Genomic DNA, 26,340 nt, shown 5'->3' with positions numbered 1-26,340 from the left:
CAGAGCTTAAATACAGCACCCGAAGCATAAAAAACCTTTTCCTGTTGTCATAGTGTGATCCAGTTGTGCAAATTGCTGTGACTTAGCACTCCTGAGTGTGCAGAATGGTTATCTATAAATTCAGAAACAAAACACCTTTTCCTTTGTTTACAACAGGTTTGGAAACCTTTTTCTGTTTAGTTGTCACCATGTCATTTGAATTTAAAATCCTAAAATAGAAGTTTACAGCACAGAAGGAAGCCATTCGGCCTATTGTGTCTGTGCTGGCTAATACAACTGGCTCAAAACATCTCCAGAGGAGATTTCTCTTTTTTTTTTTTTTTTAAAGTCAATTTCCAGAAACTGCCTGTAGATATCTAAGGCATTTGGAGAAAAGGACATCTTTAAACTGGTGTGTAAAATTAAATCAATTCTATTCATGGTTTTTGATGAATATTGTGAATGGACTTCTCTGATGGCTCAGTGGTGAATGTACCACAAAGTGTGGCACTAACCCATATAAAACTTCTTTACCAAGAATGTGGAACTCACTACCACAAGGGGTAGTTGAGGCAAATAATATAGATGTAATTAAGGAGCAGCTAGATAAGCACATGAGGGAGCAGGGAATAGAGGATTATGCTGATAGAGTTAGATGAGGAAAGACGGGAAGAGGCTCGAGTGGAGCATAAACGCCGACATGAACTGGTTGGGCAGAATGGCCTGTTTCTGTGCTGTATATTCTATGTAGTTCTATTTAATTCTATGTAATATAAAGCATAGAAGATGACAGCTTCAATCTTTGTTTTGTGCTCTTGGCTGATCTCCGTGTTATGCCACAGAATTACTAAATAACAGAGGGGAGAAAAACAAGTCCCTGATCATTTGCTAGAACGTGCATGTGGGTGCGTCAACGCACTTTGCAGCCAATAATTCACTTTTGAAATGTAGTCACTATTGTCTTGTAGAAAACGTGGCAGTCTATTTGCATACAGCAAGGTTCCATAAATGTTAATTAAGTTTTTTTTTTAAAGTGAATCTGTTTTTGAGACGTTGGTTGATGAATGAATGTTGACCGGAGACTGGGAGAGATCCCTGCTCTTTGAATAGTTATGTAATGTATCCAGGAATAGAAAAGGTAATCGGGCTCATATGCATTCACTCCACTTCTTACTGGATTCATCTCCGTATCTCCACTCTTCCTCCACACCCCCAATCTGATCAAGCCAAAAACCGAGTGCCCTAGTCTATTCAGGAAACCTCTGTATAAAGTCTTTTTATCTCCAACCCTCAGACAATCAAGGAAGCCCCAGGAGGTCCTAACCGGTTGGTAATTAGCCAAAATCTTACCTTCCTTCTGACATGATTTCTTAGATTTCTAAAAGATGTGTTTAATGCTTCTTGGGAGTTATTTGTACCTAATACCTCCAGAATGCTGTTCTATAGATCAATCGCCCTCAGAGAAAAATAAATACTCTGAAGGTCCAACTTCACTCGCTGCTTTCTGAATTTAAATGGATGGCCCCTGGTTCTACCCGACCCCATCATTTAATACGCTCAAGGAATTTGGTGAAGAAAGGGAGGTTGGAGATGGGGCAGGCAGTAGTTTGCAAGAGTGGGGGGTGGCAAAAGTGTGTTTTTTGCGGAGGGGGTGATGACTGCGGTTTTGAAAGAGAGGTGGCCAGTACCTGAAGAGAGGAGCCATTTACAATGTGAGAGCCAGAAAGAAAAGCTAGACGGTCAGCATTTTAGTGGGAATGGGGTCAAGGGAGCAGGTGGTCTCATGAACTCAGAGGTGAAAAACCAGAGGGAAACCAATTGATGTGGGTTGAGGGCTCAGGCTTGGGAGATATTTGGCTTGGTGGGAATAGGAAGTGGGGGGCTATGTGGCAGAAGCAGCTGAATGAAGCTTCTCGCACTTGTTATTAGAGGCGAGGGTGGAGGGGAAGCAGAGAGTGGTCTGAAGAGACAGTTAATAGTGGAGACAAAAAGCCAGGGGTTATCTTTCATCTCTCGGATGATTCTGGAGTAGTGAGCGGTTTTGACAGACAAATGTAAATGTGATCGAGCCTAATCTGGCGATGAATGGCAAAACAGTTGTGCACCAGATACGCTAAAATCTGTGCCCCATTAGGCTTGAGGGGGAACAATTAGGGTTGGTGAGGGGAACGGTTTTACTGGGGATAAGGGCATCAATGGTGGGGTTGAGGGAGTGGGCAGATGCAGATGGAATTGGAAGCGGGTAGGGGGATGCGAGTGGTGAGGGGATACAAGGAAGTGACTGGAGATGACTTTGTGATTGAGATGATGGGAGTAGAGAGGCCACGTGAGCTGGCAAAGTTGAGGGGGTGGCTGTGAGTATGTGGAGGAGTTATTATTGGAGGGAAAGGTTGAGGGAGGACAGGAGGGCAGTGAGTTAAGAGGAGCGATGGCGAGGTGAGTTGAGATGGAGTTTCAAATCACCGAAGGCGAGAAATGACTGAAGGTGGAAAGGAGACCGGATACCTTGGTGAGAAACTTGAGGTGAGTCTTGGGAGGACAGAAGAGAACGAGGATTTTACAGGAGGAGAGGGAGTGGAACTCGTGCCTCTGCCAGTGTTCCTATGACCTGATTGCTTAGAAATGTGTAGTAACTACCTGGGATAACTAACCACCTCCATTTTCTTCCCCCCACAATCGTGTGCTTTAAGATTGAGAAGGCAATGTGAGGAATCGAGGCTGAGTGACCAACATTCGGTCTTAGTCTATGATTTAAATTTCTTTCTGACTTGCTCATAGTTTTAAAACTTTTATTCTCCATCCCAGCTCTGTTTCTCTATTTTATTACTTGTTATTTCTTTACAATGTTTTTTTTTCTCCTATTGCCCCTTTCAAATTCATTGGGTAAAAATATTCTACAGAATGATGTAGTTTGTGCACAGTGCCACTGAGTGGCAGGAATAAACTGCTATTGAGGTATAAATTCTTCCTTTAGTCTAAGCCTATGACTGAGCGTCAGCAAGAGTTTAATTTCCACCAGTCTTGCACAATAGTGCTTTGTCCTCTAATGCAGCTGGGTTCTGTTTTTCTTAAAAAGCTATCTTGCCACGGTAATCAAGTGTGAATGACTGACTGTCCGCCTTTTCCTATGTCTCGTGCTCAATTCCTTGTGCTATTGGGCTCTTCCTCTTCTCCCACTTGCCTCCTTTTACACAACTATTCTTAATGCTTCTATTTTGGAACAGAAAATGATAACACAATCACTGACCATGTTGTCGTGGAATTGTTAGGCTTGTATCAGGAATACACAATGACTTGGTGACATGCAGCTGCCTCTAGAAATTTTTGTTCTGCCTTTTAAAGAAATTCAGAAAGATGCAATCAAAAAGTTTGCTGAAATTTGCAGGCTTCAGGAACTAACCCTACCTAAAAGTTCCCCACTGTGCTGGTGAGTCTTTAAAATTCAGTGAACAAAAGCAGCCCATTAGATAGTATAGTTGACCACTGCATCCCTATTGAGGGGCCTGGCTTTGAATAATTTGATATTCAATCTGTATTACCCAAATTGGTGAGTTTCAGTGTCACGACCGCACCTAGAAGAAGTGCTTTGCATTTATAATGCAGGTCATGTTGGGGAGGGGGAGGACAAATTATGGAGCAGCATTAAGCATTTTTAGTAAATGGCAGGAAAGTTCTGTTTTGTGATCCAGACTTATGCAGTGGGAAGAAAGCAAAAACTGAGGTGGGTATAAATCAGTTCTTCCATAAAATAATGTTCTGCAAACCGGATTTTTTATATAATGGCATAATAGAGGCACTTGTAGTGCGGATAGATATCTCTCAAAGCCTAACCATTTAAAACTCTTTAAAGTGCTTTCTTCAGCAGGCAATAGTTAATTCAGCACTCTTCCTCATTTATTTCAAACTGCACTTACAAATGAATACATCATCCTCCATTGTGGGAGAAGCATAAGTGAGCACTGTGCCTTTGGGAGCTTCAAAACATGTGCAGCTGAATTGGCCAGGTGGCCCTACTGCATCTTTGTATGAGACCTAATTTTGAACTACAGGAAACTCTTTGGTATCCGGCACCGACGTGTTGCCGGTTGATCAAAAATTCCGGATGACAGAGAGGGTTATCTACCGAGGCTATTTTTAACAAAAAAATTAAAAAATCAAGAAATGTGCAGTATACAGTAATTGGGTACTCACCTACAGAATGTTGTGTTAAATGGATGGTGGAAGATGCTTGATTAAGTACAGTACTGCCAGTTGAGGGTAATGAAACGCAATGACTACCAGCAGCGTGGGAGTCACACAGTACCCCTGTAAAATGGCGGATCAGAAGAGACTACCGGCAGCGCGGGAGAGTCAGACTCCTGTTACAGGGGTATTGAGGTGTTCAGACTTCCGACAGCGCCAAGAAGCCGAGTAGTGGCAGTTTGGAGAACTACCCCCACTGACTAACTCAGCCACCGCGGGAGACTCGGACTCGGCAACATTGCCGGTTATTGAGGTGTTGTTTTCGGAGTGAGAATTTTGCCGGTTAATAGAGAATTCCGGATATTTAGGTGCCGTTTAAACGAGAGTTTCCTGTATTTCTCGTTTTTCCTCATGCCATAAACAGATTGGTTTTGTCGTGTAATTGTTTTTATACAAAATAGTGTATTTTTACTGTTTTCTCATTTTGCAAACGTTCTATAAGTTTTTGCAAGTTCTGTAACCTGCCTTTTTAAAGTGGGGATTCCAATCTTGCACAGTGATTATTACTTAAATGCTGTCAAAGGTGTTCTGTTTTCACTACTGGTGACTGAGATCCAGTATTCAAATCCCTCTATGGTTGTAGGGCTGGAGGAGGCTACAAGGGCGATCTTTGGTTAATTAGACTTTGACCTGGTTTCAAGATGTGATTGCACAACACTGATCCTCTCCAGTGACACATACAACAATTGCGTTGTCTGCAAATGTACAATTTGCAGAAAGTGAAGCCTGCTCAAACTTGAGCAAAAGGGCCTCTGATTCATTGGAAGACTTTCTACTTGAAAACAGCAACTTGCATTTATACAGTGCCTTTAAAGTAGTAAAACATCCTAAGCCACTTCATTAGAATGTAATAAGACAAAAATTGACAGCGAGCAAAAGGGGAGATGTTAGGACAGGTGACTAAAAGCTTGGTCAAAGAGGTAGGTTTTAAGGAGCGTCTTCTAGGAGGAGAGGGAATTACGGAGCGTAGGGCCTAGACAGTTGAAGGTTCAGCCGCCAATGTGGGGGTGATGGAAATTGGGGATACACAAAAGGTCAAAATTGGAGGAACGCAGAGATTTAGGAGGGTTGTAGGGCTGGAGGAGGTTACAGAGATGGTGATGGGCGAGGCCATGGAGGGATTCGAATACAAGGATGAGAATTTTAAATTCCAGGTGTTGGTGGACCGGGACCCAATATAGGTCAACGAGCACAGGGGTGATGGGTGAACGGGATTTGATGCAAGTTAGGACACGGGGCAGCAGAGTTTTAGAGGAGCTCAAATTTATGGAAGGTGGAAGATGAGAGGCCGGCCAGGAGAGCGTTGGAATAGTCGAGTCTGGAGCTAACAATAATATGGATGAGGGTTTCAGCAGCAGGTGGGCTGTGGCAGGGGTGGAGACTGCTGATATTACAGACAAGAGTGACATCTTAATTCTCCATGAAGACAGAATGGCCCAAAATGATAGCTGGTATTCAAAAGTGAGTCGTGTGTGAAAGTCTTAGTTCATGCAAGCATTATCCTTGCCATCGATGTGCTTTGATGTAGCCACCTTATCTTGATATACAGCAATGTTTCTAAACCCAACTGGAATTTGTGCAAATGCGCAATCAGTCTGCCAAGATATATCCTATAAATATAGGGAAAAGTCGTCATATTCTCCTACAAGCCTATTTAAAGATTGGATTTGAAATCGTATCCTAATCCTGGAATCGTTGTTCCGAATGCATGGATAATTGTGCATGTCAAAAATGCTAGCCTGTTTCAACTTTCCAGCATCTTTTTCTCTTTGCTCAGATAATCGATCTCCACCTCGAACGTGTGGCTTAAATCATTCAGATTCTTTGAATCGGGGTGATCGGATTGATTCAATAGCATCGCAGATGGGGAGCAACAACAGTCAGCTAAATTCTTTGCTTCAAGTGTATGTTCCAGACTATTCAGTGCGTGCTCTGACTGACTTACAGTTTGTAAAGGTAAGGTTAGCTGCGAATTTGCCTTTTAAAATCCTGTTTTATCTTCTGGAAGATGCTCGGTAACGGAAAATAATCTAAAGGTAGATGATCCCACAGTTCTAGTGCTGTTTTTGCAAAATATGTACTGTAGTACTTCCTCCAAATAAGTAGCTTCAGTTAAAATCATAACTTCAGTCTAATTCAGATAATAAAGTGGGAGCTTACTAATTTCAGTTTGGAGCCTTACTTGGTTTGTTTCTGAGTCACATTCCAACTTGTTAAGCTTGATGTCTTCTTTAGTTGATCAAAACCAACATTTACTTTTAGATAACAAAGCTGTTACTGGACCTATGAAGCTGTATCTTTGTTGTAGTCTTAAATTAGATGTCCTGCAGGCTTATTTAATTAGAGTGAGCTGAAGAAATAGCCCAGAGACTGATGCTTTAAAATTGATAGCCAGTGAAATGCAATTTTGGAAACTTAAAAAAAAAAAAATGAATTTAATTGAAATCAATTATATTTGGATGTATGTAGAAGTTGGAAGAATGTAATTGAGTCTGAATAGTGGTATGTCTTACCCTAGCTTTTATGATGCAGTTTGAACAGAATGTTGAAAAGCTCATCTTGTGGCAAGCTTCAAAATGTGTGTTAATTTGTTCCATTTGTTACATTTTGGGCTTTCCCAGCTAATTGTTTTCATGCGTAACACAGAAACCAGTTCCCATTGTCCAACCTACATTTCCTATAAATTTGAGTGAAAATCAGACCCTTTCATTCTATTTGGATTATTCACCTACATCTCTTCAGAGGAAGATTGATAGTAATCACACCAGACACGAGCTAAACTACAGATTTATTCACAGATAATGATTTACAGAACTGTAACAGTGAGTTGTTGAAGGCAGTCCAAATAACACAGCAGCTTTGAGCCAGTTCATGAAAGGGTTAAACAGAGAAGTCTGTCAATTGAGTTCCTTTGATTGGCATAGTTTCTGAAACATTTGGAAGAGGAGTAGCTGCCTGATCCCTGCTGGTTACAATCTTTATCTAAATTAGATGGACCTTCGTGTCTATGGCGTTGCATCTTGCCTCCATGCCTGTTGTGGTTAGGTAATTAACTGCCAGATATAGAAGAATGAGTCCAAGACACAACACGTACGATTGACAAACCATCATTTGGGTAGTCAATCCACTGCTTCCAGCTGGACCATGTACAATTTGTATTGCAGTGACCTCTCATTTTAATCTCCTCAGGGAGGTAACACTTGCAAGTAAAAGACTCTGATGCCCGACCTGATGGTACAGGCCATCAAGAAAACAAAAATCAGAACATGAATATATTGTTCGGATTGGCCTGTTGCATTCCACAGGTGATAATCCTATGATCCGAACAAGAATATTTGATCATTTTTGTCTTGTACCACTCAAATCCTTTCATAATTAGATATTTGTACAGCATCTTTAACAGGAATTAATTGACATGCCACTGAATCTGAAGTCTCTTGCACAAACTCACTCTTCTTGAGATTTATGTTTCCTTAGTCTAGTTTGAGGTACATTATTTTTTTGTTCATGTCCTCTAGTCCTATGATCGGAGTTTAGATTAAATAGCCTGTTTACCTTCACGCTATTCATGCATTTTAAAGAACTGGACCATGCCCCCATTCCATCCTTTTTTTAAATTCAGAAGGAGTATGGTTTTGGAGCACCAGACTTTGAGAGGGAGTTACAAAGAACAGAAAAGGCAGGAGAAGAAATTGGGTACCTTAGAGGCACAGTCCTGCAACTCTGCCTTCTTTCCTAACCTAAACTATTCAGTCAAAAATGCACTTTCTCAGCAGTGTCTCATCGTCAATGTTAGTGCCTTCAGCAGCATATATGTGTGTAATTTATTTTTAATGAATTACAGCTTACACGTTTTAGATTTATTCTGTGATCTCTGAGCAGGATAAAGCAGTTATGGGGGATTTGGTTTCTCAGAAAATAAAATACCACGGCAAATGGTTTTTTGAAATGCGTTTCAGACATTTTGACGACTAAATGGCTGGTTTGATGAATATCTTTTCTCAAGTACTTTTTTCTAAATTATCACTTAAGCAACTTTTAAATCGAAATCAAGAAGGATGCAACTAAATTATAACAGTTTTATGGTTAAACTTTTAGTTGCCAAGATAGATTTATGAAGTGATGGTACTTGGACTGCTGTCATTTTGGTCAAAACCAGAAATGTGTTTTTAAAAATCAATACTTTTACCTCAGCTTAAAGTAATTAACCAGAATGTAGCTTGCTATCACTTTTTAATATTCCTGTGTGTTTGAAAAAAATTGTAATATCCCTATGCAAGGAATAAGTGCCTCAACCTCAGCCCTTTAGCTGCATTATAATGGTCCACTGTGTTGTTTAACTGTGCATTTGATTTGTCCCCCAATTCACTGTTTATAAATGAAATTGTTCCTGCCTTTTTACACATATGCAACTTTCTCAAAACTTGCTAACTAAAGGAATGTTGAAATTTGTTGGATTTTTATAAAAGTAATGTAAATAATACTCCTACATATCTAATTTTCATAAAGACTCTAAATATTTTTATTTTAAATAAAGGAAAAGTTAGTGCAGTGATGAAAAGTTAGTGCAGTGTTGAACACTTGTCTTTTCACCTCGTGGGCATTTTGTTTTAGATCTGAGTCCTGACGGATGGGAATAATAATTTTCTCTGTTACCTGGTGAAATATCCTGAGTAGCAAGAATTTGATTTTATCATTTTAAGTGAAGAAAAGCTATGTATCTTTAAAAAATCTAAATGGATTGTATGTATTTAGAAATATATTCAGATTTAATTGGCATTTTTTCACTTCGTAGATTACAAGACAGCATTATCAGAACGCCCTGATGGCATCCATAATGGATAAAACACCACAATCATCAGACAGTGAAAACACTAAGATTGAATTGACTTTAAATGAGCTGCATGATCACTTACCTGATGAAACAGCCAACCTCCTAAATGAGCAGAACTGTGTGACTCATAAGTCGAATCATAGCATGCACAATGAAGGCACAATATAGAATACCTGCAGGACTACTCCCTCGCTCATTTTTCAGAGAACTACTCCTGTATTCTGTACGCATGCACACATGCAAGCACATATGTCCACTGTCATGAGACCAAAGAGATGTGCCTCGGCACAAGGTGGTGAAAGAAGAATGACAGAGGTGGGTGAGTTGAACACTAAACAACGGCCATGATCCAGACAGATCCTCTGTACACTGGTGGCTTGTTCTCCTTTATTTTTGTGTTTTTTTTTTGTTTTCCTTGCACAAGAGGAGAATGGTAAAATGTTGGAAAAACGTATAAAGCTACATTATGGCTGAGAAGAGAAATGTGTATTTTTTTAATGAAGACCTACTGAGATCAACTGTGAGACTGTAAAACTTTTTTAAAAATTATGGTATGTGATTTAAGATGGTCATTGAAGGTGAATTTTCTAAATTTTGAAAGTGCGTCCATTTCTCCAGCATAATTTAGTAGGTGTTTGACATTTTAAACTCCCATTGCATTAAATGGGATGTAGTTGCATATTTTATCCCAAAAGAGTTGGGGTTGCTGGGCATTTAAATTGTAACTTGAATATGGAAACTCGATTCAACATTTGCACAAAACATCATTGACGTAATTGATTTCAACACTTGTATGCAAACTGTGAACAACACTCCTATATATAGGGACTACAGAACTCCTTTGGAAGAAATAGTTACGCTTACATAGCAGTTAAATATGCCAAAGCCACAAATGGAAGAATGTAAAAAAGGGTTTTTCACAATTGAGAAACACAGCTATAATTGTAAAAGGGTTCTTATGGCAGAACTGACTATCGCTACATATTGTTTAATAATCAACCAACTTTGCAAGTAAATTGCAGTTTGTATTATATTGTACAAAACTGACTCTGAGGTGAAGTATTCTGACTACAGTATTCATAACTGTGTATATATTAAGCACAAAAATCTATGGATGAAGTGTAAGTTTCATAAGATTGTCAGTTAAATGACATTTATAATTAACAATGGTAAAGACTTTGTAGATTTACAGACTCTTCTATTTATTTTGTATATGATTTATTTGTATATTTTGTGATTTTAATTGAGTGTTTTGTTTATTCTATCATTCCATTTTGGTTAAAATGGTTTTATTCTAAATGGCATTACATTACATTTTTTTTCCATTGTATTTTTCAATTTGGTATGAATTTCGGTTATATTCTTGGTATTGAGTGCCTCTTCACTCTTCCTATCTTTGTTTCCTTTAAGCAGTTATAAACTGGTAAAATCATTAATGGGGCTAATTATGGAAATGTTAAAAGACTAACTTGTGGCCTGGAGTTGGTTAATGGAACTTTTCATTTTATACTTCAAAAGTGAATAACTTTAATAAAGAAATGATTCATATTTAAATGGACACTGATTTATTATCAGAACATGCTTGAAAATGAGCAGTTTTGCATCTAGAACAGAAAATAAACAAAGGGGAACATTGACACTTCCTCCGTAACCCAGTAAAAGCAGTAGACCTTGTCAAAGATTCACCACACACATTTACCTTAAGTCTTCTCTTTGTTGCTTACAGTGGGGTTACAGTAATTCTGTAGAAAGTGATTTAACCTGACCAATAATATTGCATCAGGAATCTAACTGAGCCAATGGCTTTCATTAACATCTTATAATGGGAAATTCCCATATGTCTGAAAGAAACCTTTCTGCATGTTGTATGGAACAGTGTTTCATACAGATACTTTATCTGTTTACAGTCAATGCAAGGAATGTTGCTGGTAGAGAATAGAACACTTTTTCACTTTCGCCCCATGTCAAGTAGAGCGTAGATTAGGTATCATGCCTTATCTCCAATCCTCCATTTTGCACCAGCGTGGCATCTATTTCCCACATTGGCCCTCTATGCATTTCTGAGAGTACTAATATAAATTATTAGCCCCTTGTGTTGTCTACTCCTGCTCACGAGGGGCATGAATTGCCCCAACTCATTTCACCTGGGACCATTCTAGGTACTGCAGGAAAGGAGATTCATCTCATCATTCTGTACTGATTCAAACCCCAGGCCCTTCAAGATGGTGTTCTCCCAAACTTGAGCAATATTTAATTATAATTGTATTATATGCTAGTACAATGCAATTCAGCAATATTTAATTTTAATGTATTATATGCTAGTACAATGCACTTGAGCAATATTTAATTATAATTGTATTATATGCTAGTAAAATGCACTTAAGCAATTTAATTATAATTGTATTATATGCTAGTAAAATGCACTTGAGCAATATTTAATTATAATTGTATTATATGCTAGTACAATGCAAATTAATACTGACAATTCATAGAAACAGTATATGTTCTTTAAGTGGCTGGTGTGTTGACCTCTGGGAGGTTAACCCAGAGTTTGCCAGATATTATGTAACTCTAAAGTGCCAGTTCTAATAAAAGTTTATTAAATAAGCTGATACTATTTTTTTTTAAACTAGCAGGCAAACTCCAAAATCTTTCCAGGTAAATAAGTTAATCATAGTTTTTTTAAAGTTGAATAATTAAGTACTTCACTAACGAGAGAGCTGTTTTACTGTAGTTTGCTGAAGTCATCGCTGAATGATTTGAAAGGACAAGGTTTGGAAATTAGGTCCCTGCGCAGTTGTTTGAGATTTGGTTTTGGCACAATGATCCAAAGCAATGTAGTACTTTACCAATCTAGTTGGTGTGTCTGCGAAGCTATCAATAAAATTGACCATTTCATTTCATTCTATTCGGTTCAGCGATTTAGCTGGATTATAGTTAGTTTAGAGTTTGGTATAAAAATGACAAATTATTACATCAAAAAATGATTCAGATTTAGCAATAATCTTTACAATTAACTTTGCAGTATCCAATTCACAGTATTGGTTCCTCCAATCCATATTGGGTATTAAAACCAATATTTAACACAAAAACCTCCAGGTTGCCAAAAAATAATGATGCTAAGCAAGAAACCCAAGCATAAGGTTACATCGAATCATATTTGTTGATTTTACTTTTGGAGTAAAAAGTAATTGCTTTACTTTCCCATTCTTCTCGCCAGAATGAGCATAGTGTTGCCGACCCCGCCCCCTTTCACAATCACCCTCACTTTGAACATGTTTAATTTTCACTTTGGCTTAGTTGGTAGCACTCCCACTTCTGAATTGCAAGGTTGTGGGTTCTGCCTCCACCCCAAGATTTGAGCTGATAATCTAGACTGACACCTCTGCAGTACTGAGGGAGTAGTGTACTCTGAGGTGTTGATGTTTGGGTGATACGTTAATTAGAATTCCCCTTTGCCTGTTGTGGTGGCACTAATTGAAGATTAATTCTACTGGTGCCGTGGCCAATGTTTCCCTCAACTGACAGCCAGATAAACAGATTAAACTGTTTATTCATCTGTGTGCAAAATAGCTGTTATATTGGCCGACATGGCAATTGTAGTGTTAACTATTAAGTTCAGTTAGTAACAAACTAGAAAAGACTTGAGCTTCAAAACATGTGCTATGTATTCATTAGCCATTTCAGTAAACTGCATGCACTGTCATTCATGCAGGCATTTCAGGTTATAGGGAACTTCTTGTACTTAACTATGGAAGCAAAGTCCAATATTTATACAACAATCACCATACTTCAAAGTAATCTTCTGTATGAAAAGTTTCTGATGGACCTTTTTCTTCTTTTTGTTGCCAATACAGCGAGCATGGGCGACATAAAAATTTTACTGAGTGTTCTGCAGGCAGCCTATTGATCAAAAAGGAGACGATCTTGTGGAGGCAGAGAGCATGGCTGAGGTACTAAATGAGTACTTTGCACCTGCCTTCACTAAAGGAGAGGATGCTGCCAATGTCACAGTAAAGAAGGAGGTAGTAGAGAAATTGAATAAGAAAAAAATAGATGAATAGCAGGTACTTCATAGAATCATAGAAATTTACAGCACAGAAGGAGGCCATCCGGCCGATCTTGTCCGTGCCGGCCGACAAAGAGCTATCCAGCCTAATCCCACTTTCCAGCTCTTGGTCCGTAGCCCTGTAGGTTACGGCACTTCAAGTGCACATCCAAGTACTTTTTAAATGTGATAAGGATTTCTGTCTCTACCACCCTTTCAGGCAGTGAGTTCCAGACGCCCACCACCCTCTGGGTGAAACAAATTCTCCCCTAATCCCCTCTAAACCTTCTCCCCATTACTTTAAATCTGTGCCCCCTGGTTATCAACCCCTCTGCTAAGAGAAATAGGTCCTTCCTATCCACTCTATCTAGGCCCCTCATAATTTTATACATCTCAATTAGGTCTCCCCTCAGCCTCCTCTGTTCCAAAGAAAACAACCCCAGCCTATCCAATCTTTCCTCATAGCTAAAATTCCCAGCCTAGGCAACATCCTTGTAAATCTCCTCTGCACCCTCTCTAGTGCAATCACATCCTTCCTGTAATGTGACCAGAACTGCACGCAGTATTCTAGCTGTGGCCAGACCGGAAGATTGGGGGCAGTACAGGATACAGCAGAAGAGGACAAAGGGATTAATCAGGAAGGGGAAAATAGAATACGAAAGTAAACTTGCAGCAAAAATAAAGACAGACTGCAAAAGCTTTTATCGGTATATCAGGAGGAAAAGACTGGTAAAATCCCAAGTCGGTCCCCTGCAGTCCGATTCGGGAGAATATATAATGGAGAATAAGGAAATGGCAGACCAATTAAACTCATACTTTGGTTCTGTATTCACAAAGGAGGACACAAATAACCTCCCAGGAATATCGGCAAACATAGGGACTAATGAGAGGGAGGAGCTGACAGAAATTAGTATCTCTAGGGATATGGTGTTGGGTAAGTTGAGGGGACTGAAGGCCGACAAATCCCCGGGGCCTGATAAACTACATCCTAGGGTACTTAAGGAGGTGGCCCTGGAGATAGCAGATGCTCTAAGGATCATCTTCCGGAACTCCATTGACTCGGGAACAGTACCCGTGGATTGGAGGGTAGCTAATGTTACCCCAATATTTAAAAAGGGGGGTAGAGAGAAAGCAGGGAATTATAGACCAGTAAGCCTTACATCGGTTGTGGGCAAAATGCTAGAGTCCATTATTAAGGATAAAATAGCGGAGCACTTGACAAATGGGGAAAGGATCGGACAGAGTCAACATGGATTTACAAAGGGTAAATCGTGTTTGACTAATCTGCTGGAATTTTTTGAGGAAGTAACTGGTAAAATAGATGGGGGAGAGCCAGTGGATGTGGTGTACCTTGACTTCCAGAAAGCCTTCGATAAGGTTCCACACAAAAGATTGTCATGCAAAATTAAGGCTCATGGGATTGGGGGCAAAGTATTAACGTGGATAGAGAACTGGCTGGCGGATAGAAAACAGAGAGTTGGAATAAACGGCTCGTTTTCAGAGTGGCAGGCAGTGACCAGCGGGGTGCCGCAAGGATCTGTCCTGGGACCCCAGCTGTTCACAATATATATAAATGATCTGGATCAGGGAATTGGATGCAATATTTCCAAATTCGCTGACGACACTAAACTAGGAGGAGGGGTGGGCTCTGATGAGGATGTCAGGAGGCTACAGTGCGATTTGGACAGGTTGGGGGAATGGGCGGATACGTGGCAGATGCACTATAATGTGGATAAATGCGAGGTTATCCACTTTGGGGGTAAAAACAGGAGGGTAGATTATTATCTAAATGGCAATCGATTGGGAGATGGGGAAGTGCAGAGGGACCTGGGTGTTCTTGTGCACCAGTCACTGAAGGAGAGCATGCAGGTGCAACAGGCGATTAAGAAGGCAAATGGTATGTTGGCCTTCATATCAAGGGGGTTCGAGTATAGGAATAGGGATACCTTACTACAGCTGTACAAGGTGCTGGTGAGACCGCATCTGGAGTATTGTGTACAGTTTTGGTCGCCCCATCTGCGGAAGGATGTTCTTGCCATGGAAAGAGTGCAACGGCGATTCACCAGGCTGATACCTGGAATGGCGGGAATGACCTACGAAGAGAGATTAAATAGTTTGGGCTTGTACTCACTGGAGTTTAGAAGATTGAGAGGGGATCTCATCGAAACATATAAAATTATGGCTGGCCTGGACAGGCTGAATTCAGAGAGAATGTTTCCAATGGCCAGGGAGCACAGAACCAGGGGCCACAGTCTAAAAATAGCGGGCAAATCATTTAAAACAGAGATGAGGAAGAATTTCTTCACTCAAAGAGTGGTGAGCCTGTGGAATTCCCTGCCACAGAGGGCTGTGAAGGCTAATTCAATAAATATTTTCAAGAGAGAATTGGATATATTTCTGAAGGCTAAGGGGATTAAGGGTTACGGAGAAAAGGCGGGGACGGGGTACTGAACTGGTAAGATCAGCTATGATCTCAGACGAGGATCAGCCATGATCTCATTGAATGGCGGAGCAGGCTCGAAGGGCCGAATGGCCTACTCCTGTTCCTATCTCTATGTTACTATGTTTGATACAGTTCAAGCATAACATCCCTGCTCTTATATTCTATGCCTTGGCTAATAAAGGCAAGTATCCCGTATGCCGCCTTATCTACCTGTCCTGCTACCCTCAGGGATCTGTGGACATGCACTCCAAGGTCCCTCTGATCCTCTGCACGTCTGAGTGTCCTACCATTGTGTATTCCCTTGCCTTGTTAAAGTTTACATAGAATATATAGCACAGAAACCGGCCATTCGGCCCAACTGGTCCACGCCAGTGTTTATGCTTCACACGAGCCTCCTCCAACACCTCATTTAACCCGATCAGCATAACCTTTTATTCCCTTCTCCCTTGTGTTTATCTAGCTTCCCTTTAAATGCATCTATGCTATTTGCCTCAACTACTCCTTGTGGTAACAAGTGCAACATTCTAACCACTCTCTGGGTAAAGAAGTTTCTCCTGAATTCCCTATTGGATTTATTAGTGTCGGCAGTGCATTAATAAATGACAGCCAACGCATATTTGTTAAAAGCAAATCATGTCCCACTAACTTGATTGAGTTCTTTGAATGTAAGAAGTCACACAACACCAGGTTATAGTCCAACAGCTTTATTTGAAATCACAAGCTTTCGGAGCGCTGCTCCTTCTTCAGGTGAAGTGGAGAAATGCATAAAGACACAGCTTATATAGTCAGAGAATCATGTCAGATGTTTACAGGTAACCTTTCCAACTGCCATTTATCACACCTCGGCAGAGAGATAATCACAGCAGTCAAAGGTGTGAATGGTGTCCAAACAGGTCAGACAGGGAAACATTACATCAAAGAACAATGAGGTGGGGTCACAAGGGGTCAAATATTCCAGATGCTGGGGTCTGTATGGAAAAACAAAAAAACAGACAAAAAACATTTTTTTTGGCTGGAAATCACAGCAGGTCCGGCCGCATCTGTGTAGAGAGAACAAGCCAATGTCGACTCGAGTCTGGATGACCCTGCATCAGGTGGGGTTACATGTAGCGTGACATGAACCCAAGATCTCGGTTGAGGCCGTCCTCATGGGTGCGGAACTTGGCTATCAGTTTCTGCTCGACGATTTTGCGTTGTCGTGTGTCTCGAAGGCCACCTTGGAGAATGCTTACCCGAAGATCGGAGGCTGAATGTCCTTGACTGCTGAAGTGTTCCCCGACTGGGAGGGAACACTCCTGCCTGGTGATTGTTGCGCGGTGTCCGTTCATCCGCTGTCACAGTGTCTGCATGGTCTCGCCGATGTACCATGCTCCGGGGCATCCTTTCCTGCAACGTATGAGGTAGACAACGTTGGCCGAGTCAGATGAGTATGTACCATGTACCTGGTGGGTGGTGTCCTCACGTGTGATGATGGTACACAACCAACAGAGTACCCTTCGTCGTCCAGTACTTCCCCGGAGCGGAGAAACTACGCCATGTTCTTCGCAGCCTTCAACATGTCATCGATGACGACGAACACCTCGCTAAGGCCATCCCCACGCCTCCACTACTCGCTTTCAAACAGCCGCCTAACCTCAAACAGACCATCGTTCGCAGCAAATTACCCAGCTTTCAGGAGAACAGCGACCACGACACCACACAACCCTGCCACAGCAACCTCTGCAAGACATGCCAGATCATCAACACAGATACCATCATCACACGTGAGGACACCACCCACCAGGTACATGGTACATACTCATGTGACTCGGCCAACGTTGTCTACCTCATACGTTGCAGGAAAGGATGCCCCGGAGCATGGTACATCGGCGAGACCATGCAGACACTGCGACAACGGATGAACGGACACCGCGCAACAATCGCCAGGCAGGAGTGTTCCCTCCCAGTCGGGGAACACTTCAGCAGTCAAGGACATTCAGCCTCCGATCTTCGGGTAAGCATTCTCCAAGGTGGCCTTCAAGACACACGACAACGCAAAATCATCGAGCAGAAACTGATAGCCAAGTTCCGCACCCATGAGGACGGCCTCAACCGAGATCTTGGGTTCATGTCACGCTACATGTAACCCCACCTGATGCAGGGTCATCCAGACTCGAGTCGACATTGGCTTGTTCTCTCTACACAGATGCGGCCGGACCTGCTGTGATTTCCAGCCAAAAAAAATGTTTTTTGTCTTTTTTTGTTTTTCATACAGACCCCAGCACCTGCAATATTTGACCCCTTGTGACCCCACCTCATTGTTCTTTGATGTAATGTTTCCCTGTCTGACCTGTTTGGACACCATTCACACCTTTGACTGCTGTGATTATCTCTCTGCCGAGGTGTGATAAATGGCAGTTGGAAAGGTTACCTGTAAACATCTGACATGATTCTCTGACTATATAAGCTGTGTCTTTATGCATTTCTCCACTTCACCTGAAGAAGGAGCAGCGCTCCGAAAGCTTGTGATTTCAAATAAAGCTGTTGGACTATAACCTGGTGTTGTGTGACTTCTTACATTTGTCCACCCCAGTCCAACTCCGGCATCTCCACACCATGAGTTCTTTGAAGTAATGGAGAGGATTCATGTGGGTAGTGCGGTTGATGCGTATGGATTTTCAAACGGCGTTTTATAAAGTACCACATAATAGACATGTTAGCAAAATTAAAGCCCATGGAATTAAAGGGCCAGTGACTGCGTGGATATAAAATTGGCTACGGGTCAGAAAGCAGAGAGTAGTGGTGAATAAAAACAGAAAATGCTGGAAATACTCAGCAGGTCAGGCAGTATCTGTGGAGAGAGAAACAGAGTTAACGTTTCAGGTCGATGACCTTTCATCAGAACTGGAAAAAGTTAGCGATGTAACAGATTTTTAGCAAGTGATTTTAAGCAGGGACAGGGGGAGGGGAGGAAAGAACAAAAGGGAAGGTCTGTGATAGGGGGGAAGGCAGGTGTGATTAAATGACAAAAGGTATGATTGTACAAAGCAAAAGGAGATGGTAATGGGACAAGTAAAGAAACAAAAGATGGGTCTAGGGGAGGTGTAAATGGGGATGGCAGTATCAACAGTTGCCATGTGAAAAAATAGGGGTGGAGGTTATGGTCTGAATTTGTTGAACTCGATGTTGAGTCCAGAAGGCTGTCACGTGCCTAACCGAAAGATGAGGTGCTGTTCCTCGAGCTTACGATGAGCTTCGTACAATCATAACTTTTGTCATTTAATCACTCCTGCCTTTTACCCCATCACAGACCTTCCCTTTTTCACCGGCCAGCAAGTTGAATGACCTCCTCGTGTCTGCTCTCGGGTCAGTCGGACGTGGCCACTTACAAGTCCAGGTCGCTCTGGCTGCCTGCCTCTCTTCTGCGGTCTTGTGTGTGACTGGGTGGTTCTGGAGCCTTGAAGCCTTCCACAGCTGCAGGGACAGGAATGCATAGTGGATAATGGTAATATCATGAGTCTAGGTTCGGATCGGACATGGCCCTGTGGGTAGCGGAGCGGGCCCAGGAGCCGTGTAGCCTGATCCTGCTCCTATTTCGTGTGTCTAATTCTGTTAGATTCAGGAGATGGTTCTGTGATAGTAGATTTGCGGTTAGGATCAGATCAGCCATGATCTTATTGAATGGCGGAACAGGCTTGAGGGGCTGTATGGCCTACTCCTGCTCCTATTTCTTATGTTCTTGTGTTCTTATTACTTAAGTTTACACGTTCCCTTTGGTTTTGTGGTTAAGTTTTTCATTAGTTGTGCCCCTTTTCAAAGGGAGTCACGTTTGTGTTGGATGTGAGGCGAGCAGGAGAATTGCAAAGTCTTTACAATAAATCAGGCAGTGGAAGACTCTGATTGGAGTAGAGCGCTGTCAATCATCAGCTATGCTGCCACTCGGGGGCGAGTGACCCGCATGCGCTAGCTGCCACCAACAGTAACTCGTTTCCATTGGTCCGTGTGGCTGTCAATCGGGTGGCTTTCGATCCCTATTGGTGCGTAGCGTGCGACACGGTCCAATAGGAACGAGATGCTGTCGATTGCCCGCCCCTTAGCCCACCTCTCATTGAACGGACGCCTTGTCAATCGTGGAACAACCCGCTTCTCTTGCCGCTCCCTATTGGATCAAGGCCCCGTTAATCACTGCGATCAGAACAATCGCACGACCCCCGCTCCCATCGCTAATTGGTTGTTTTGACTGTCAATCACAGCGCCGTGAATGTGCTGTCCCGCCCCGACTTCTGATTGGACCGTGTGGCGCTCTCTGGTGGGGGGCGGGTGACTCCTCTGATTGACAGCTACACGGCCCAATCGGAACGCTGCTCTGTCGGAGCTGTCCCACAGCTGCTCAGGCGCGAAATAACCCCGCACCTCCCATTGGACTGCTGCATTGTCAATCGTTCGCCATGAAAAACCTGATTGGAGCAGAGCGCTGTCCATCACAGCTGTGCTGCCGCCCCCTTCGAGTGCCCTATCACGCATGCGCTGAATAGGACCTGCTGCAAACACTCAGCAAAGACTTGAATTTATAGAGCGCCTATGAGGACCTCAGGACTTCCCAAAGCGTTTTATAGCTTGAGGGAGGAAATCGTGGAGGTACTGGCCATAATCTTCCAATCCTCCTTAGAAACGTGGGTGGTGCCAGAGGACTGGAGAATTGCAAATGTTACACAGTTGTTCAAAAAAAGGTGTAAAGATAAACCCAGCAACTACAGGCCAGTCAGTTTAACCTCGGTAGTGGGGAAACTTTTAGAAACAGTAATCAGAGACAAAATTAATAGTCACTTGGATAGCATGGATTTGTCAAAGGCAAATCGTGCTTAACCAACTTGATCGAGTTTTTTGATGAGGTTACAGGGAGAGTTGATGAGGGCAGTGCGGTTGACGTGGTGTACATGGATTTCCAAAAGGTGTTCGACAAAGTACCACATAATAGGCTTGCCAGCAGAGTTGAAGCCCATGGAATAGGTATCCTTCTTAGGCAGTCCCTTGGAACCGAGGATGACTTAAATTAAAACATGGAATAAAAGGGGCAGTGGCAGCATAGATATGAAATTGGCTAAGCGACAGGAAACAGAGTAGTGGTGAACGTGTAGCGGTTCGTGTAGATCGCCACTAAATAAGAGAGTTTGACTTCGACGAACTATAAATAAGTTGTTTATTTACAGGAACAGGCTAATTACATCAGGTAAGATAGCAGGTAAGATGGCTGACTAGGAGCACCGTGGTGTAGGTCTTGTCCCAGCGGGGACTCCACGAGGACGGAGTTCGCAGTCCTGTGGGGAGCGTGATGACGTCATCGCGTTTGTGTTGTGACGTCATCACGTTCGCGTTTCCCGCGCTTAGGGCGTCACGTGATGCGCGTCGTTGCGTCGCTGGCCATTGAGGCCGAAGTCGGGAGGCCGGGCTGTGCCGGTGCTTGCCGCGGGAGCGGAAGATCGCGTCGCTCCCGTCGGCTGGCCGTTGAGGCCGAAGACGCTAGGCCGGGCTGTGCCGGCGCACGCACATCATGTTGTACGTGACGTGACGTCAGCGCGCTAGGGCGCGTCTTAAAGGGGCAATGGCCCAACAGGTAAGTTAAAAGGGCAACGGCCCCAAAAGGTAAGTTAAACATACAGTAAGGTAAGTTAAAGGGAATTATGTGTCTCAATGTAAGGGACAACCAGTGATACCGCCACAAACGGTTGTTTTTCGGAGTGGAGGAAGGTATTCCCAAGGGGTCGCTACTAGGACCACTGCTTTTCTTGATATATATTAATGACTTGGATTTGGGTGTACAGGGGACTATTTCAAAATTTGCAGATGACACACTACCTTCTGACTCAGAGGCAAGTGTGCTACTAACTGAGCCACAGCTGACACATTTACAAGAATGGTTCCAGGAATGAGAGACTTCAGTTACGCTGATAGACTGGAGAAGCTGGGGTTCTTCTCCATTAGAGCAGAGGAGGTTGACAGGAGATTTGATCGAGGTGTTCAAAATCATGGGTCTAGACAAAGTAGGTAGAGGGAAACTGTTCCCATTGGCAGAAGGGTCGAGAACCAGAGGACACAGATTTAAGGTGATTGGCAAAAGAACCAAAGGCGACGTAAGAAAAAACATTTTTACACAGTGAGTGGTTAAGATCTGAAATGTACTGCCTAAATGGGTGGTGGAGGCAAATTCAATCAAAAAGGGAGTTGGATAAGTATCTGAAAGAAAGAAATTTGCAGGGCTACAGGGATAGGGTGGGGGGAGTGAGACTAGCTGAAGTGCTGTTGCAGAGAGCCGGCACAGGCTCGATGGGCCGAATGGCCGCCTTCCATGCTGTAACCATTCTATGATTCTATGAAGTGCTTTTTGAAGCGTAGCCTCCTCCAGCCCCACAACCCTCCGAGAGCTCTGCTTCTAATTCTGGTCTCTTGCGCATCCCCGATTTTCATTGCTCCACCATTGGTGGCAGTGCCTTCAGCTGCCTAGGCCCTGGAAATCCCTCCCTAAACCTCTCCGCCTCGCTATATCTCTTTCCTCCTTTTTAGACGCTCTTTAAAAGCTACCTCTTTGACCAAGTCCAGTCTTAATATCTCCTTCTGTGGCTTGGTGTCAAATTTTGTTTCTGTGCTGTAGTTACTCTATGTAAGTGTCTGAAAACGTATGTTTCAGATATAAGTTACTGCTGATAAAATAAAATACTGCCCTTTGGAGAAAAAATTTGGTTATGATCCTATAAATCTACTTTTTGTCAAGTTCGATACTGATAAAATTGATGTGGGCCAGCTGGCTTTTATCGTAGAAGCATAAAAAGTTACAACACGGCTGTTGCCTCACAGCGCCAGGGACCCGGGTTCAAATCCGGCCTCGGGTGACTGTCTGTGTGGAGTTTGCACATTCTCCCCGTGTTTGCGTGGGTTTCCTCCGGGTGCTCCGGTTTCCTCCCACAGTCCAAAGATGTGCGGGTTAGGTTGATTGGCCATGATAAAAAAAATTGGCCCTTAGTGTTAGGGGGGATTAAATATGTGGGGTTACGGGGATAGGGCTTGGGTGGGATGGCTGTCGGTGTAGGGACCGGGTGCTAGGGTTTGGATGATTAGCCATGATCTCATTGAATGGCGGAGCAGGCTCGAAGGGCCGAATGGCCTACTCCTGCTCCTAGTTTCTATGTTTCGATGTTTCTATGTGTCCGCGCCGGCCAACAAAGAGCTATCCAGCCTAATCCCACTTCCCAGCTCTTGGTCCATAGCCCTGCAGGTTAGAGCATCCCAAGTGCACATCCAAGTACTTTTTAAATGTGGTTCGGGTTCCTGCCTCTACCAACCTTTCAGGCAGTGAGTTCCAGACCCTCACAACCCTCTGGGTGAAGAAATTTCCCCTCAAATCCCCTCTAAACCTTCCCCCAATTACTTTAAATCTGTGACCCCCCTGGTTTTTGACCCCTCTGCTAAGGGAAATAGGTCCTTTCTATCCACTTTATCTAGGCCCCTCATAATTTTATACACCTCAATAAAGTCTCCCCTCAGCCTCCTCTGTTCCAAGGAAAACAGACCCAGCCTATCCAGTCTTTCATAGTCATAGAGTTTTACAGCACAGAGGCCCACCGTGTCCACGCCGGCCATCAAGCCCTGTCTATTCTAATCCCATTTCCCAGCACTTGGTCCGTAGCCTTGTATGCTATGGCATTTCAAATGCTCATCTAAATGCTTTCCTCATAGCTAAGATTCTCTACTCCCGGCAACATCCTTGTAAATCTCCTCTGTACCCTCTCTAGTGCAATCACATCTTTCCTGTAATGTGGTGACCAGAACTGCATGCAGTATTATAGTTGAGGCCTACAGTTGAAGCATAACCCCCCCCCTGCTCTTGTATTTTATGCCACAGCTAATAAAGGCAAGCATTCCGTATGCCTTCTTAACCACCTTATCTACTTGGCCTGCTACCTTCAGGGATCTGTGGACATGCACTCCAAGATCCCTTTGTTCCTCTACACTACTCAGTGTCCTACCATTTAATGTGTATTCCCTTTCATTGTTAGCCCTCCCCAAATGCATTACCTCACACTTCTCCGGATTGAATTCCAGTTGCCACTGTTCTGCCCATCTGACCAATTTATTGATATCTTCCTGCAGTCTACAGCTTCCTTCTTCAATATCAAACACACAGCCGATTTTAGTATCATCTGCAAACTTCTTAATCATACCCCCTATATTCAAGTCAAGATCGTTGATATATACCACAAAAAGCAAGGGACCTAGTACTGAGCCCTGTGGAACCCCACTGGAAACAGCCTTCCAGTCACAAACACCCATCAACCATTACCCTCTGCTTCCTGTCTCCGAGCCAGTTTTGAATCCAACTTGACATTTTGCCCTGGATCCCATGGGCTTTTAACTCCGTGACCAGTCTGCCATGTGGAACCTTACCAAAATTTAGCATATCAATTAAAAATGCAAAGGTGCACTTTCAATTTTGTGTGTTTGCAGCCTAATTTCTAAGCGACTTTGTAAAATTACTCACCGACTTCATATGAAGTTGGCATGCTTTGTGAGTTGTGTTGCAGTGGCGTGTTCCTGACCTCTGCGTCAGCCAAGGGAGAGCACAAGTGTTCCTCAATGACGAGGTAACTTAGCGACACCCATTTCCTGGCAACAACCCTTTTAAGGAGCAACAGTCAACCCTGAAAGCCCTCCTCTCTCCAGTCAGCGGTTGAAGCGGGCAGATATACCTGCATTAGTGCACTTGTCTTTTTTTGGAAGTTGGGACAGGGGGGTCCCTGGCAATGTTCCCCGTAAGCTGCGCTTTGTTCTGCGCGGTCTGTTTCTTTTGGTGCGCTGTCCCATTTAAGTCTCCGCACATGTGCGGTATTTACACTGGAGAAGCCAGTGAGTGGCCTGCGCGAGATCTTTCCCATTGCTGCGTGGTCGCGCAACTTCGAGGAAACATTGGTCCCTGGGAGTATGTAAGTGTTTACACATCACAAAGCTGTACTTTCTTTAGTTATATATGACTGGGAGCCTGCCCATCAATTAAGTGTCAGCTTTCCTGTAACACCTAGTAACATATTGACTGGACAGTAGAGGGCGCATGGTGATAATCTTGCTGAATGATTAATATCCTGCACTGTTTAACAATGACAAAATAGGAAAGATGATTTTGTAATAGGGTCAATGTTCCCTTTTAAGCTGCGCGACTGCGCAGGGCTCTGGACCTCCCGCGCAGACCGCGGGCTGGCTTTTCAACATGTGCATGCACGATATTTTGCATGGGCCACGCAGCCCCTTCAAGGGGCGGTGCACCCGAAAAAAAATTAACAAAAACATTGATTAGGCTCCTGTAATGAACACGATCAGTGACTGGAGTGTTGTGTCCAGTTCTGGTCACCGCACTTTAGGAAGGATGTGAAGGCCCTTGAGAGGCTGCAAAGGAGATTTACCAGAATGCGCCAATAGAGGTAAACGAATATGATATAATTGGGATTACAGAAACATGGCTCCAGGGTGGCCAAGGCTGGGAACTCAACATCCAGGGGTATTCAATATTCAGGAAAGATAGGCAAAAAGGAAAAGGAGGTGGGGTAGCATTGCTGGTTAAAGAGGAGATTAACACAATTGAAAGGAAAGATATTAGCTCTGATGATGTGGAATCTGTATGGGTAGAACTGAGAAATACCAAGGGACAGAAAACGTTAGTGGGAGTGGTATATAGACCTCCAAACAGTAATGCGGAGGTCGGGGATGGCATTAAATGGGAAATTAGAGACGCGTGCAATAAGGGCACAGCAGTCATCATGGGTGACTTTAATCTACATATAGATTGGGCCAACCAAATTAGTAACAATACTGTGGAGGAGGAATTCCTGGAGTGTATACGGGATGGTTTCCTGGACCAATATGTCGAGGAACCAACTGGAGATCAGGCCATCTTAGACTGGGTATTATGTAATGAGAAAGGATTAATTAGCAATCTTGTTGTGCGAGGCCCCTTGGGTCGTAGCGATCATAATATGATAGAATTCTTCATTAAGATGGAGAGTGAAATAGTTGACTCGGAGACTAGGGTCCTGAATTTAAATAAAGGAGACTACGATGGTATGAGGTGCGAGTTGGGTAGGATTGATTGGGGAATGTCACTCAAAGGGTTGATGGTGGATGGGCAATGGCAAACATTCAAAGATCGCATGGATGAACTACAGAATTTGTTCATCCCAGTTTGGCATAAAAATAAAACAAAAAAGGTGACTCAACCGTGGCTAACAAGGGAAATTAGGGATAGCATAGGAGAGGACATATAAATTGGCCAAAAAAAGCAGTAAACCTGAGGATTGGGAGCAGTTTAGGATCCAACAAAGGAGGACAAAGGGATTAATTAAGAGGGGGAAAATAGAGTATGAGAGTAAGCTTGCAGGGAACATAAAAACTGACTGTAAAATCTTTTATAGATACATGAAGAGAAAAAGATTGGTGAAGTCAAACGTAGGCCCCTTGCAGTCAGAATCAGGGGAATTTATAATGGGGAGCAAAGAAATGGCAGACCAGTTCAATACATACTTTGGTTCTGTCTTCACAAAGGAGGACACAAATAACCTCCCAAAGATGTCGGGAACATAGGGTCTAATGAAAGGGAGGAACTGATAGAAATCAGTATTTGTAGGGAAATGGTGTTAGGGAAATTGATGGGATTGAGGGCCGATAAATCCCCAGGGCCTGATAATCTACATCCTAGGGTACTTAAGGAAGTGGCCCTCGAAATAGTAGATGCATTGCTGTTCATCTTCCAAAATTCAATAGACTGGAACAGTA

At 43.0% G+C, this 26,340-nt stretch overlaps 1 protein-coding gene across 4 annotated transcripts in view; it reads left to right on the top strand.

Moving 5' to 3' along the window:
* LOC147113337 (metal transporter CNNM2-like) overlaps positions 1 to 11,489 on the top strand; it is a 182,431-nt gene extending 170,942 nt beyond the window's left edge. For all 4 annotated transcript variants that reach the window (XM_085994282.1, XM_085994281.1, XM_085994285.1 and 1 more), the window contains 2 exons: positions 5,999 to 6,177; positions 9,017 to 11,489. In XM_085994282.1, coding sequence (XP_085850408.1) covers positions 5,999 to 6,177; positions 9,017 to 9,223 — 386 coding nt within the window. In that variant the 3' untranslated portion in view covers positions 9,224 to 11,489. The remainder of the gene's footprint in view (positions 1 to 5,998; positions 6,178 to 9,016) is intronic.
* The last annotated feature ends 14,851 nt before the right edge of the window (positions 11,490 to 26,340 follow it).

This window comes from Somniosus microcephalus, chromosome 8 (genome assembly GCF_052327205.1).
Source record: "Somniosus microcephalus isolate GS21.2 chromosome 8, FLI_Smic_1.0, whole genome shotgun sequence".
Lineage (NCBI taxonomy): Eukaryota > Metazoa > Chordata > Chondrichthyes > Squaliformes > Somniosidae > Somniosus > Somniosus microcephalus.
Note: the sequence above shows the minus strand (reverse complement) of the source record. Positions and strands in the feature narration are given on the sequence as shown.